Below are 14,875 nucleotides of genomic sequence, written 5' to 3'. Positions count from 1 at the left end.
AGGCCTCCACGCCCTGTGAATTTGTCATCTGCTGGACGTTGGTGGCCTCCCAGGCTTCCATGCTGATCGCGTGTGGGCTGTTCACTGTTGCCGGCTGATGCAGTGCTCACTCTCACACCAGCTTTCTCCCTTTGTCAGACCAATATGATGACTTAAACATGCACCTGGAAAAGCTGAGAGTGGTGCAGATTAGCTGGAAAGAATGCGCCAAGAGGGTAAACCAGCTGTCCAGGAACATGATTTGTGCTTGGAATGAACCAGGCACCAATGGTATCTTCAAGGTACTCACCCCTGCCCAGCCTCCTCCTCCCTCCAGGTACCCCCTCACTTTCTAGGTTCCCAAATGGGGGGGCCCTAGCCTACACCACTAGGACCCTCCCATTTTCCCCTCCCTGTTCCTACTGGAGGTGCCATTGACTGCAGACTGTTCTTCCTTTCCTCATTCCCAGGGAGACAGTGGGGCACCTCTGGTTTGTGCTATTTATGGAACCCAGAGACTCTTCCAAGTGGGTGTGTTCAGTTGGGGCATAAGATCTGGCTCCAGGGGGAGACCTGGTATGTTTGTGTCTGTGGCTCAATTTATTCCATGGAGCCAGGAGGAGACAGAAAAGGAGGGGAAAGCCTACACCATAATCTCAGGATCCACGAGAAGCTCACTGGTGTAACCCTTCTTGCTAGGACTGGGGTCTCAAATGCTGCTGGCCACCATGTTTACCGGTGATAAACCTAACTGCTAAGCTTTGGACCCACCCTTTTTCCTTCTCTTTCTTCTCTCTCCTCTCTTCCTTTCCATTCTCCCACAAGCATCTGTGGAGCATGTGCTGTGGGGTAGCATCTACACCAGCCCCCAGAAGTTAGACATGGACTCACTTCTCCCAAATCTCACAGTCTAATGAAGGAATGTTAAACACAGTGCTAAAAAGAGGCACGAGCAGTGCATGGGGACTCCCGGAGGAAAACAATAACCTCCAACAAAGAAGGACGGTTTCAGGAAAGCATTGGAAACTCAACCTTGGGAAATGACTTACGTTTCTTGATCTCAGTTTCCTTGTCCATGAAAAAGCAGATTCCATTAGATGAACTGTAAGGTCTTTCATCACACAAACATTCTGTGACGCTTAATTACTTATTTCTCTCATGGAAGGCAATATTACCTCGTCATCATTGCCCCACTCTAAATCCGTCAGTTCAGTGCATGATATGGACGCACTATGGACGCACACACAGGGAACCCCCATCTGAGGTGCAAATTCTTTCATCTCCTGGGCCATCCATGAAAGAAAGTCTCTGATAGAGTTAGGATCAGGGGTCTTTTGTCCAGTTTGAACTTGAACATGGGGAGATTATGGCTTGCTACTTACAGACCACACCATCCTTTCTCTATCCTTAATTATTCAAATAAAAAGTTAGTATAATGACGTGGATTGGAGGAAGGGGCAACATCTGCCCTCTCCACATATGTGGGTCACTGAGTGAGGCCCACTGCCAGTCGCCAAAGTCATCATCCAGCCAGTGAGAAAGGATAAAAATTCCAGATGAGAAAGCAGCACATCTTTTCACTGAGTGGAAACAAAATAGCTTGTGTGGCCAGACTGAAATATAAATGATAAGAAATTGTTTTTAGAAAACTAAGAGACCATGTTTATTTAAAGATTGGTGCCATGAAGGACAGTCAGGGACTGGTGGTAGTTTTCTGGGAGGTCCTTTCTTGGTTATGTCTACCTGGCATAGCTACAAAGGAGACAATCATATGTGGCCCCATAAAAAAGAAAGACATTCATCTGCTCATTCATTCATTCACTTTGTGAAACAGGCACTGGAAAGATACAGGAATGTAGATGGTATGGGTGGTTCATGACATCTAATGTATATGTCACAGCCAAATTTCTGCCTCTTCTCATAGGGTCCCCTCGCAATTAGTAATTAGTTTCATTATATAAATGCAGTTGTCCCTTGGTATCTGTGGGAAATTGGTTCCAGGACCCTTCTTGGATACGAAAATCCATGGATGCTCAAGTTCCTCATATAAAACAGTATTTGTATATACCCTATGCAATCCTTCCATATACTTTAAATCTTCTCTAGATTACTTATAGTGCCTAATACAATGTCAATGCTATGTAAACAAACAGTTGTTACACTGTATTGTTTAAGGATAATAATTTTTAAAAAGTTCGTGCGTATTCAGTACAGATACAACCATCCATATTTTTTCCAAATATTTTCTATCTGAGGTTGGTTGAATCCACAGATGCAGAAACCATGGATACGGAGGGCCAACTGAACTTGTATACATACATGTATACATATACTTATGTATGTACATGCGTCTGTATACTTACCTATGTATGCACGTGTCTGTATACATAATTTTATATATATGTAAGTATATAAAAATATATATTGTTTTATTTCTAAATACATATCATTTATTTATGGATAGTTTCCTTTCATTACATATATGTAAAGAGATGGATTTATTTCAAAGAACTGGCCCATGTGATTGTGGGGGCTGGCAAGTCTAAATCTGTGGGGAAGGCAGGTAAACTGGAGACCCAAGGAAGAGGTGATGGTGCAGTATCAAGTCCGAAGGCCAACTAGGGGAAAAATTTCTTCTTTGGGGGACTTAAATCCTTTCTCCTAAGACCTTCATCTGATTGGATGAGGCCAACTCACAAATGGAGGGCAATCTGCTTTCCTCAAGGTCTACTGATTCAAATGTTAATCACATCTAAAAATAGCCTTCAGAGCAACATCTACACTGCTGTTCAACCAAACAACTGGGCACCAGAGCATGGCCAAGTTGGACACATTAAATTAACCATCAACAGTGTCACAGTCCCATCTCTTGGACTACTGGGAACAACATGAAATACAGGACTTCCCTCTTTGAAGTTTAACGGCTTACCAACCAAAAAAAGTCCAGGACCATATGGATTCACAGCCGAATTCTACCAGAGGTACAGGGAGGAGCTGGTACCATTCCTTCTGAAACTATTCCAATCAATAGAAAAAGAGGGAATCCTCCCTAACTCATTTTATGAGGCCAGCATTATCCTGATACCAAAGCCTGGCAGACACGCAACAAAAAAAGAGAATTTTAGACCAATATCCTTGATGAACATCGATGCAAAAATCCTCAATAAAATAATGGCAAACCGAAACCAGCAGCACATCAAAAAGCTTATCCACCATGATCAGGTGGGCTTCATCCCTGGGATGCAAGGCTGGTTCAACATATGCAAATCAATAAACATAATCCAGCATATAAACAGAACCAATGACAAAACCACATGATTATCTCAGTAGATGCAGAAAAGGCCTTTGACAAAATTCAACAACCCTTCATGCTACAAACTCTCAATAAATTAGGTATTGATGGGATGTATCTCAAAATAATAAGAGCTATCTATGACAAACCCACAGCCAATATCATACTGAATGGGCAAAAACTGCAAGCATTCCCTTTGAAAACTGGCACAAGACAGGGATGCCCTTTCTCACCACTCCTATTCAACATAGTGTTGGAAGTTCTGGCCAGGGCAATCAGGCAAGGCAATCAGGGCAATCAGGAAGGAAATAAAGGGTATTCAATTAGGAAAAGAGGAAGTCAAATTGTCCCGGTTTGCAGATGACATGATTGTATATCTAGAAAACCCCATTGTCTCAGCCCAAAATCACCTTAAGCTGATAAGCAACTTCAGCAAAGTCTCAGGATACAAAATCAATGTACAAAAATCACAAGCATTCTTATACACCAATAACAGACAAACAGAGAGCCAAATCATGAGTGAACTCCCATTCACAATTGCTTCAAAGAGAATAAAATACCTAGGAATCCAACTTACAAGGGATGTGAAGGACCTCTTCAAGGAGAACTAGAAACCACTGCTTAATGAAATAAAAGAGGATACAAACAAATGGAAGAACATTCCATGCTCATGGGTAGGAAGAATCAATATCATGAAAATGTCCATACTGCCCAAGGTAATTTATAGATTCAATGCCATCCCCATCAAGCTACCAATGACTTTCTTCACAAAATTGGAAAAAACTACTTTAAAGTTCATATGGAACCAAAAAAGAGCCCACATTGCCAAGTCAATCCTAAGCCAAAAGAACAAAACCAGAGGCATCACGCTACCTGACTTCAAACTATACTACAAGGCTACAGTCACCAAAACAGCATGGTACTGGTACCAAAACAGAGATATAGATCAATGGAACAGAACACAGCCCTCAGAAATAATGCCGCATATCTACAACCATCTGATCTTTGATAAACCTGATAAAAACAAGCAATGGGGAAAGGATTCCCTATTTAATAAATGGTGCTGGGAAAACTGGCTAGTCATATGTAGAAAGCTGAAACTGGATCCCTTCCTTACACCTTATACAAAAATTAACTCAAGATGGATTAAAGACTTACATGTTAGACCTAAAACCATAAAAACCCTAGAAGAAAACCTAGGCAATACCATTGAGGACATAGGCATGGGCAAGGACTTCATGTCTAAGACACCAAAAGCAATGGCAACAAAAGCCAAAATTGACAAATGGAATCTAATTAAACTCAAGAGCTTCTGCACAGCAAAAGAAACTACCATCAGAGTGAACAGGCAACCTACAGAATGGGAGAAAATTTTCGCAACCTACTCATCTGACAAAGGGCTAATATCCAGAATCTACAATGAACTCAAACAAATTTACAAGAAAAAAACAAACAATCCCATTACAAAGTGGGTGAAGGATATGAACAGACACTTCTCAAAAGAAGACATTTATGCAGCCAAAACACACATGAAAAAATGCTCATCATCACTGGCCATCAGAGGAATGCAAATCAAAACCACAGTGAGATACCATCTCACACCAGTTAGAATGGTGATCATTAAAACGTCAGGAAACAACAGGTGCTGGAGAGGATGTGGAGAAATAGGAACACTTTTACACTGTTGGTAGGACTGTAAACTAGTTCAACCATTGTGGAAGTCAGTGTGGCGATTCTTTGACCCAGCCATCCCATTACTGGGTATATACCCAAAGGATTATAAAACATGCTGCCATAAAGACACATGCACACGTATGTTTATTGCGGCACTATTCACAATAGCAAAGACTTGGAACCAACCCAAATGTCCAACAATGATAGACTGGATTAAGAAAATGTGGTACACAGCGGGGAGGAGCCAAGATGGCCGAATAGGAACAGCTCCGGTCTACAGCTCCCAGCATGAGCGACGCAGAAGACAAGTGATTTCTGCATTTCCAACTGAGGTACCGGGTTCATCTCATTGGGGAGTGCCAGACAGTACGTACAGGACAGTGGGTGCAACGCAACATGCGCGAGCCAAAGCAGGGCAAGGCATCGCCTCACCCGGGAAGCGCAAGGGGTCAGGGAATTCCCCTTCGTAGTCAAAGAAAGAGGTGACAGACGGCACCTGGAAAATCAGGTCACTCCCACCCTAATACTGTGCTTTTCCAACAGGCTTAAAAAACGGCACACCAGGAGATTATATCTTGCCCCTGGCTTGGAGGGTCCTATGCCCACGGAGTCTAGCTCATTGCTAACACAGCAGTCTGAGATCAAACTGCAAGGCAACAGCCAGGCTGTGGGAGGGGCGCCCACCATTGCCCAGTTAGTTGTTTGATTAGGTAAACAAAGCGCTGGAACTGGGTGGAGCCCACTGCAGCTCAAGGAGGCCTGCCTGCCTCTGTAGGCTCCATCTCTGGGGGCAGGGCGCAGACAAACAAAAAGACAGCACTAACCTCGGCAGACTTAAATGTCCCTCTCTGACAGCTTTGAAGAGAGTAGTGGTTCTCCCAGCACGCAGCTTGAGATCTGAGAACGGACAGACTGCCTCCTCAAGCGGGTCCCTGACCCCCAAGTAGCCTAACTGGGAGGCACCCCTGAGTAGGGGCGGACTGACATCTCACACAGCCGGCTACTCCTCTGAGGCAAAACTTCCAGAGGAATCATCAGGCAGCAGCATTTGCGGTTCACCAATATCGCTGTTCTGCAGCCACTGCTGCTGATACCCAGGCAAACAGGGTCTGGAGTGGACCTCTAGCAAACTCCAACAGACCTGCAGCTGAGGACCCTGTCTGTTAGAAGGAAAGCTAACAAACAGAAAGGACATCCACACCAAAAACCCATCTGTATGTCACCATCATCAAAGACCAAAGGTAGATAAAACCACAAAGATGGGAAAAAACAGAGCAGAAAAACTGGAAACTCTAAAAATCAGAGCACCTCTCCTCCTCCAAAGGAATGCAGCTCCTCACCAGCAATGGAACAAAGCTGGACAGAGAATGACTTTGATGAGTTGAGAGAAGAAGGCTTCAGACGATCAAACTACTCCGAGCTACAGGAGGAAATTCAAACCAATGGCAAAGAAGTTAAAAGCTTTGAAAAAAAATTAGAGAAATCAATAACTAGAATAACCAATGCAGAGAAGTCCTTAAAGGACCTGATGGAGGTGAAAACGAAGGCACGAGAGCTACGTGAAGAATGCAGAAGCCTCAGTAGCCCATGCAATCAACTGGAAGAAAGGGTATCAGTGATGGAAGACGAAATGAATGAAATGAAGTGAGAAGAGAAGTTTAGAGAAAAAAGAATAAAAAGAAATGAACAAAGCCTCCAAGAAATATGGGACTATGTGAAAAGACCAAATCTGCGTCTGATTGGTGTACCTGAAAGTGACAGGGAGAATGGAACCAAGTTGGAAAACATTCTGCAGGATATTATCCAGGGGAACTTCCCCAATCTAGCAAGGCAGGCCAACATTCAAATTCAGGAAATACAGAAAACTCCACAAAGATACTCCTCAAGAAGAGCAACTCCAAGACACATAATTGTCAGAGTCACCAAAGTTGAAATGATGGAAAAACTGTTAAGGGCAGCCAGAGAGAAAGGTCGGGTTACCCACAAAGGGAAGCCCATCAGACTAACAGCTGATCTCTCGGCAGAAACTCTACAAGCCAGAAGAGAGTGGGGACCAATATTCAACATTCTTAAAGAAAAGAATTTTCAACCCAGAATTTCATATCCAGCCAAACTAAGCTTCATAAGTGAAAGAGAAATAAAATACTTTACAGACAAGCAAATGCTGAGAGATTTTGTCACCACCAGGCCTGCCCTAAAAGAGCTCCTGAAGGAAGCCCTAAACATGCAAAGGAACAACTGATACCAGTCACTGAAAAAACATGCCAAATTGTAAAGACCATCAAGGCTAGGAAGAAACTGCATCAACTAACGAGCAAAATAACCAGCTAACATCATAATAACAGGATCAAATTCACACATAACAATATTAACTTTAAATGTAAATGGGCTAAATGCTCCAATTAAAACACACAGACTGGCAAATTAGATAAAGAGTCAAGACCCATCAGTGTGCTGCATTCAGGAAACCCATCTCACATGCAGAGACACACATAGGCTCAAAATAAAGGGATGGAGGAAGATCTACCAAGCAAATGGAAAACAAAAAAAGGCAGGGGTTGCAATCCTAGTCTCTGATAAAACAGACTTTAAACCAACCAAGATCAAAAGAGGCAAAGAAGGCCATTACATAATGGTAAAGGGATCAATTCAACAAGAAGAGCTAACTATCCTAAATATACATGCACCCAATACAGGAGCACCCAGATTCATAAAGCAAGTCCTTAGTGACCTACAAAGAGACTTAGACTCCCACACAATAATAATGGGAGACTTTAACACCCCACTGTCAACATTAGACAGATCAACAAGACAGAAAGTTAACAAGGATACCCAGGAATTGAACTCAGCTCTGCACCAAGCGGACCTAATAGACATCTACAGAACTCTCCAACCCAAATCAACAGAATGTACATTCTTTTATCAACAGAATGTACATTCTTTTATCAACAGAATGTACATTCTTTTATCAACAGAATGTACATTCTTTTATCAACAGAATGTACATTCTTTTCAGCACCACACCACACCTACTCCAAAACTGACCACATAGTTGCAAGTAAAGCACTCCTCAGCAAATGTAAAAGAACAGAAATTATAACAAACTGTCTCTCAGACCACAGTGCAATCAAACTAGAACTCAGGATTAAGAAACTCACTCAAAACCGCTCAACTACATGGAAACTGAACAACCTGCTCCTGAATGACTACTGGTTAAACAATGAAATGAAGGCAGAAATAAAGATGTTCTTTGAAACCAACAAGAACAAAGACACAACATACCAGAATCTCTGGGACACATTCAAAGCAGTGTGTAGAGGGAAATTTACAGCACTAAATACCCACAAGAGAAAGCAGGAAAGATCTAAAATTGACACCCTAACATCACAATTAAAAGAACTAGAACAGCAAGAGCAAACACATTCAAAAGCTAGCAGAAGGCAAGAAATAACTAAGATCAGAACAGAACTGAAGGAAATTGAGACACAAAAAACCCTTCAAAAAATTAATGAATCCAGGAGCTGGTTTTTTGAAAATATCAACAAAATTGATAGACCACTAGCAAGACTAATAAAAGAAGAATCAAATAGACACAATAAAAAATGATAAAGGGGATATCACCACCAATCCCACAGAAATACAAACTACCATCAGAGAATACTATAAACACCTCTATGCAAATAAACTAGAAAATCTAGAAGAAATGGATAAATTCCTTGACATGTACATCCTCCCAAGACTAAACTGGGAAGAAGTTGAATCTCTGAATAGACTAATAACAGGCTCTGAAATTCAGGCAATAATCAATAGCTTACCAAACAAAAAAAGTCCAGGACCAGATGGATTCACAGCCGAAGTCTACCAGAGGTACAAAAAGGAGCTGGTACCATTCCTTCTGAAACTATTCCAATCAATAGAAAAAGAGGGAATACTCCCTAACTCATTTATGAGGCCAGCATCATCCTGATACCAAAGCCTGGCAGACACACAACAAAAAAAGATAATTTTAGATGAATATCCTTGATGAATATCGATGCAAAAATCCTCAATAAAATACTGGCAAACCGAATCCAGCAGCACATCAAAAAGCTTATCCACCATGATCAAGTGGGCTTCATCCCTGGGATGCAAGGCTGGTTTAACATACACAAATCAATAAACGTAATCCAGCATATAAACCGAACCAAAGACAAAAACCACATGATTATCTCAGTAGATGCAGAAAAGGCCTTTGACAAAATTCAACAACCCTTCATGCTACAAACTCTCAATAAATTAGGTATTGATTGGATGTATCTCAAAATAATAAGAGCTATCTATGACAAACCCACAGCCAATATCACTGAATGGGCAAAAACTGGAAGCATTCCCTTGGAAAACGGGCACAAGACAGGGATGCCCTCTCTCACCACTCCTATTCAACATAGTGGTGGAAGTTCTGGCCAGGGCAATCAGGCAAGGCAATCAGGGCAATCAGGAAGAAAAAGGGTATTCAATTAGGAAAAGAGGAAGTCAAATTGTCCCTGTTTGCAGATGACATGATTGTATATCTAGAAAACCCCATCATCTCAGCCCAAAATCTCCTTAAGCTGATAAGCAACTTCAGCAAAGTCTCAGGATACAAAATCAATGTACAAAAATCACAAGCATTCTTATACACCAATAACAGACAGAGAGCCAAATCATGAGTGAACTCCCATTCACAATTGCTTCAAAGAGAATAAAACACCTAGGAATCCAACTTACAAGGGATGTGAAGGACCTCTTCAAGGAGAACTAGAAACCACTGCTTAATGAAATAAAAGAGGATACAAACAAATGGAAGAACATCCCATGCTCATGGGTAGGAAGAATCAATATCGTGAAAATGTCCGTACTGCCCAAGGTAATTTATAGATTCAATGCCATCCCCATCAAGCTGCCAATGACTTTCTTCACAGAATTGGAAAAAACTACTTTAAAGTTCATATGGAACCAAAAAAGAGCCCGCATTGCCAAATCAATCCTAAGCCAAAAAAACAAAGCTGGAGGCATCATGCTACCTGACTTCAAACTATACTACAAGGCTACAGTCACCAAAACAGCATAGTACTGGTACCAAAACAAACAGAGATATAGATCAATGGAACAGAACACAGCCCTCAGAAATAATGCCGCATATCTACAACCATCTGATCTTTGATAAACCTGAGAAAAATAAACAATGGGGGAAGGATTCCCTATTTAATAAATGGTGCTGGGAAAACTGGCTAGTCATATGTAGAAAGCTGAAACTAGATCCCTTCCTTACACCTTATACAAAAATTCACTCAAGATGGATTAAAGACTTACATTTTAGACCTAAAACCATAAAAACCTTAGAAGAAAACCTAGGCAATAGCATTAAGGACATAGGCATGGGCAAGGACTTCATGTCTAAAACACCAAAAGCAATGGCAACAAAAGCCAAAATTGACAAATGGGATCTGAGTAAACTAAAGAGCTTCTGCACAGCAACACAAACTACCATCAGAGTGAACAGGCAACCTACAGAATGGGAGAAAATTTTTGCAGCCTACTCATCTGACAAAGGGCTAATATCCAGAATCTATAATGAACTCAGACAAATTTACAATAAAAAATCAAACAACTCTATCAAAAAGTGGGTGAAGGATATGAACAGACCCTTCTCAAAAGAAGACATTTATGCAGCCAAAAAACACATGAAAAATGCTCATCATCACTGGCCATCAGAGAAATGAAAATCAAAACCACAATGAGATACCATCTCACACCAGTTAGAATGCCGATCATTAAAAAGTCAGGAAACTACAGGTGCTGGAGAGGATGTGGAGAAATAGGAACACTTCTACACTGTTGGTGGGACTGTAAACTAGTTCAACCATTGTGGAAGTCAGTGTGGCGATTCCTCAGGGATCTAGAACTAGAAATACCATTTGACCCAGCCATCCCATTACTGGGTATATACCCAAAGGACTATAAATCATGCTGCTATAAAGACACATGCACATGTATGTTTATTGTGGCACTATTCACAATAGCAAAGACTTGGAACCAACCTAAATGTCCAACAATGATAGACTAGCTTAAGAAAATGTGGCACATATACACCATGGAATACTATGCAGCCATAAAAAATGAGTTCATGTCCTTTGTGGGGACATGGATGAAACTGGAAACCATCATTCTCAGCAAACTATGGCCAGGACAAAAAACCAAACACCGCATGTCCTCACTCATAGGTGGGAATTGAACAATGAGAACACATGGACACAGGAAGGGGAACATCACACACTGGGGGACCGTTGTGGGGTAGGGGGAGAGGGGAGGGATACCATTAGGAGATATACCTAATGCTAAATGATGAGTTAATGGGTGCAGCACACCAACATGGCACATGTATACATATGTAACCTGCACGTTGTGCACATGTACCCTAAAACTTGAAGTATAATAATAAAATTTAAAAAAAGAAAACGTGGTACATATACACCATGGAATACGATGTAGCCATAAAAAATGATGAGTTCATGTCCTTTGTAGGGACATGGATGAAGCTGGACACTATCATTCTCAGCAAACTATTGCAAGGACAAAAAAGCAAACACCACATGTTCTCACTCATAGGTGGGAATTGAGCAATGAGATCACATGGACACAGGAAGGGGAACATCACACACCGGGGCCTGTTGTGGGGTTGGGGGAGGGGAGAGGGATAGCATTAGGAGATAAACCTAATGTTAAATGAAGAGTTAATGGGTGCAGCACACCAACATGGCACATGTATACATATGTAACAAACCTGCACATTGTGCACATGTACCCTAAAACTTAAAGTATAATTAAAAAAAAGAACACAACACACACCCAGCATTAGATTGCAAAAGAAAGTGAATTCCCCTATGCCACTAAGACGCCACTCTTCTTGATGCCCTTCAGTTCACAGAAGGAGACACTTGGTTCTTTTCTCTCATGACCCTGAGATAGGATTCCCTGTTTAAGTCCAAATCACAAAGGTTAATTTTTGTTTTAGTTTTTTTTTTATCTCTACATTTAAAAAAATGAATAGGCTTTTGACAGTTACAGGTTTATAAAAAAACTGAGCAGAAAGTATTATACAATGGATTCCCATATGCCCCATCTCCTCCCAATTTCTATTTTAATATCTTGCATTAGTGTGGCACATTACAATTAATGAGCCAATATTGATGCATTATGATTAACTAGAATCTAGACTTTACGTTAGGATTCGCTGCTTGCATTGCACATGCTATGAGTTTTGATGAGTGTATGATGACATGTGGCCACCATTTTGGAATCACACAGAGTGGCTTCCCTGCCTAAAAATCCTCAGTGCTTCACTTGTTCATCTATACCCTGGCAACCACTGATATTTTTACAGTCTCCCACAGATTCCCATGAATTAAGTTTGGCCAAACGTGAGTACAAAACATACAACTGCTAAATTCATAAACGGAAAACAAACCACCATGAAAAAGAGCAGGAAAGAAGATTACACACCCAGAGTTCAGATATTTAAATTATTAGTAAATATAAATAATTATGTATAAAATATTTTTTAAAAGGAAGAAACTTAAAATGAGACTGAAAACAAAATACCATAAAAAAATGGCCAGGCAGAATTGAAAAAAGAATCCAGTGAAATTTATGGAAATAAAAATATAATCAGTAAACCAGGAGATGGATCTGAATATTACTCAGGATGCTAAAAAGCAATATGGGAAAACATGAGAGAGAAGTTACGAAACAAGGCAGATGGAGTTAAAAGGACTAACATATGACTACTGAAGTTTCAGAAGAAAAGAATAGAAATAATGGAGAAAAGGAAACATTCAATGAGTCCGTGACCGAGAATGTTCCATAATTAATGAAAGACACTGATCTTCCAATTCTGGAAGCACAATAGAGTCCAAGCAGAATTTATATATCTCTAAACATATTTCAGTGAAATGGCAAAACAATAAAGGCAGAGAAGATCTCAAAATTAGCATATGCGAGGAAAAAATGGATTACTTACAGCGGAGTATCAAATCAACAGACTTCTCAACAGCAGCAAGGGAAGCTAAAAGATGTTGGAATAATACCACCAATGTGCTGAGAAAAAATAACTGCCATATTTAAATTGTTGACACTAAAAACTATCATTCATGTAAAACATTTTAAAAAATGGTTTTCCACTAAAAAATTTTAATACAGACGTGCCAGAGAATGCCATTTTGGTCAATGATGAACTACATATATGATGGTGGTCAGAGCAACACACTACGCCATGTGGTCTAGGTGTGTAGTAGGCTATGCCATCTAGATTTGCATACATTGATGTGTGCCTAGCAATGAAATTGCCTAATGATACATTTCTCGGAATGTATCCTGACATGACTGTATTTTAAAACAGTTGAAATTTTACAATTTTGAAGGTGGCATATACAGGAATATTCATAGCACCATAGTTTATAATAACAAAAAATTAGAAACACATAATTGCTAAATTCATAAATAGAAAACAAACCAATCTAAATGCTCATTATCAGAGACCTGAATAAATTTTGGTATAGTCAAACGACAGAATAATCATCAGGGATGATTACATACATCAGCTGGAGTTAAACAGATCAACATAGCTGAATCTCACAATGCAGTGCAAAGGCAAGTTACAGAAAAATGTATTCAGTGTGATATTTCTATAAATTTTAAAAACGTGTAAGGATATATTCAGATGTAGAAAAAATAAGCAACCGCAAAGGGAAAAGAAACGCAAAGTTCAGGATATTCGTTATGGGTGGAAGAAATGGAGAGATCCTCAGAGGGCTTCAACTCTGTAGTGTTTTATTTTATGGTATTATTGTTTTGTACAAATACAAAAATAATTTGTATATTTAATATTTTACTGTAATTTTAGAAAGATGGAAAGAAGTGAAACAGAGGGAGAAAATTTGAAGTATTTATAAGCTGTTCTCATTTTGCAAAACAAAATGCATATTTAATGGCAAAACTAGTACTTGTGAGAGATGGTTGAAAGGGGAACAAGGATGAAAGAACAGAGCAGCTCTAGGTTAGTAAACAGAAACCCTTATCTTAGAGCAGGCTTGGTTGCAGGGCTGCTCCTCCAGCTTGCTAGGGATTTTAGGAGGTCACGTCATTGTGGCTGCGACCTAAGGCCAGGAGGCTGGTGCGCCAGCCAGTCGTTGGGAGGTAGGGGGAAACATGGCTACACTGTCTCCCCCGGGCTGTCTCACAGCCTGTAGCTGATGACCAGGAGGAAATATCACACTGAAGAGGTAGGTCACTGTAAAAATCCAATCCAACTCTACCACAGCTCAGCTTTAGCTGGCGCTGCTGCTGCCTGCATTGTACACTGCAGATATTAGTAAGTGCATCTCATTGCACCCAAAATCACATCCACAATACTAGAGTAAGGCAGCTGCAACATGACACAGAAAAATGGAATTAGGATTTAGGGGAATTGGATTTGAGTGCCTACTGAGACACGATCTAGCAAGCCTACCACTTTGGCTGCTCAGCGTATGCACACAACCTTCTTTATTAAAATTTCTAGAAAACAAGAATAGTAACAGCATGCTCCTAACACAATATGACTATTCTCTATGCAAACAGAACACTCTTTTCCTCTCTGAAGAGTCTCATAAAATCATCATATCCATCTTTGAGTGAGATTGTTTAATCACAATCTCAGCTTCACATCCCTGTCAGTTTGGGTCCTCCAAGAGCCGATGCCAAGACTGAATTATATGTGAAAGAGATTTATTGGTGGAAATGCCTGGCAAGGAAAAAGGATCTTGGGAACAGGAGGAGGCAGAGCATCTTCACACCCCATTGCAAGTCTGAGAAAGTCTGGACCAGGTTGATGAGAATTCCTGAGCAAAGGGTGCCAGGTTGAGCAGTAATGGT

The 14,875-nt window shown here is 40.6% G+C and overlaps 1 protein-coding gene across 5 annotated transcripts in view; it reads left to right on the top strand.

Moving 5' to 3' along the window:
* Nucleotides 1-14,875, top strand: part of PRSS51 (serine protease 51) — a 72,502-nt gene that overhangs the window by 50,710 nt on the left and 6,917 nt on the right. The window contains exon 4 of one of the 5 annotated variants that reach the window (XM_063606646.1): nucleotides 139-281. The exons of the other annotated variants lie outside the window; for them this stretch is intronic. Coding sequence (XP_063462716.1) covers nucleotides 139-281 — 143 coding nt within the window. The remainder of the gene's footprint in view (nucleotides 1-138; nucleotides 282-14,875) is intronic. 5 annotated transcript variants of the gene reach the window in all.

Source organism: Pan paniscus, chromosome 7 (assembly GCF_029289425.2).
Source record: "Pan paniscus chromosome 7, NHGRI_mPanPan1-v2.0_pri, whole genome shotgun sequence".
NCBI classification, from domain to species: domain Eukaryota; kingdom Metazoa; phylum Chordata; class Mammalia; order Primates; family Hominidae; genus Pan; species Pan paniscus.
Note: the sequence above shows the minus strand (reverse complement) of the source record. Positions and strands in the feature narration are given on the sequence as shown.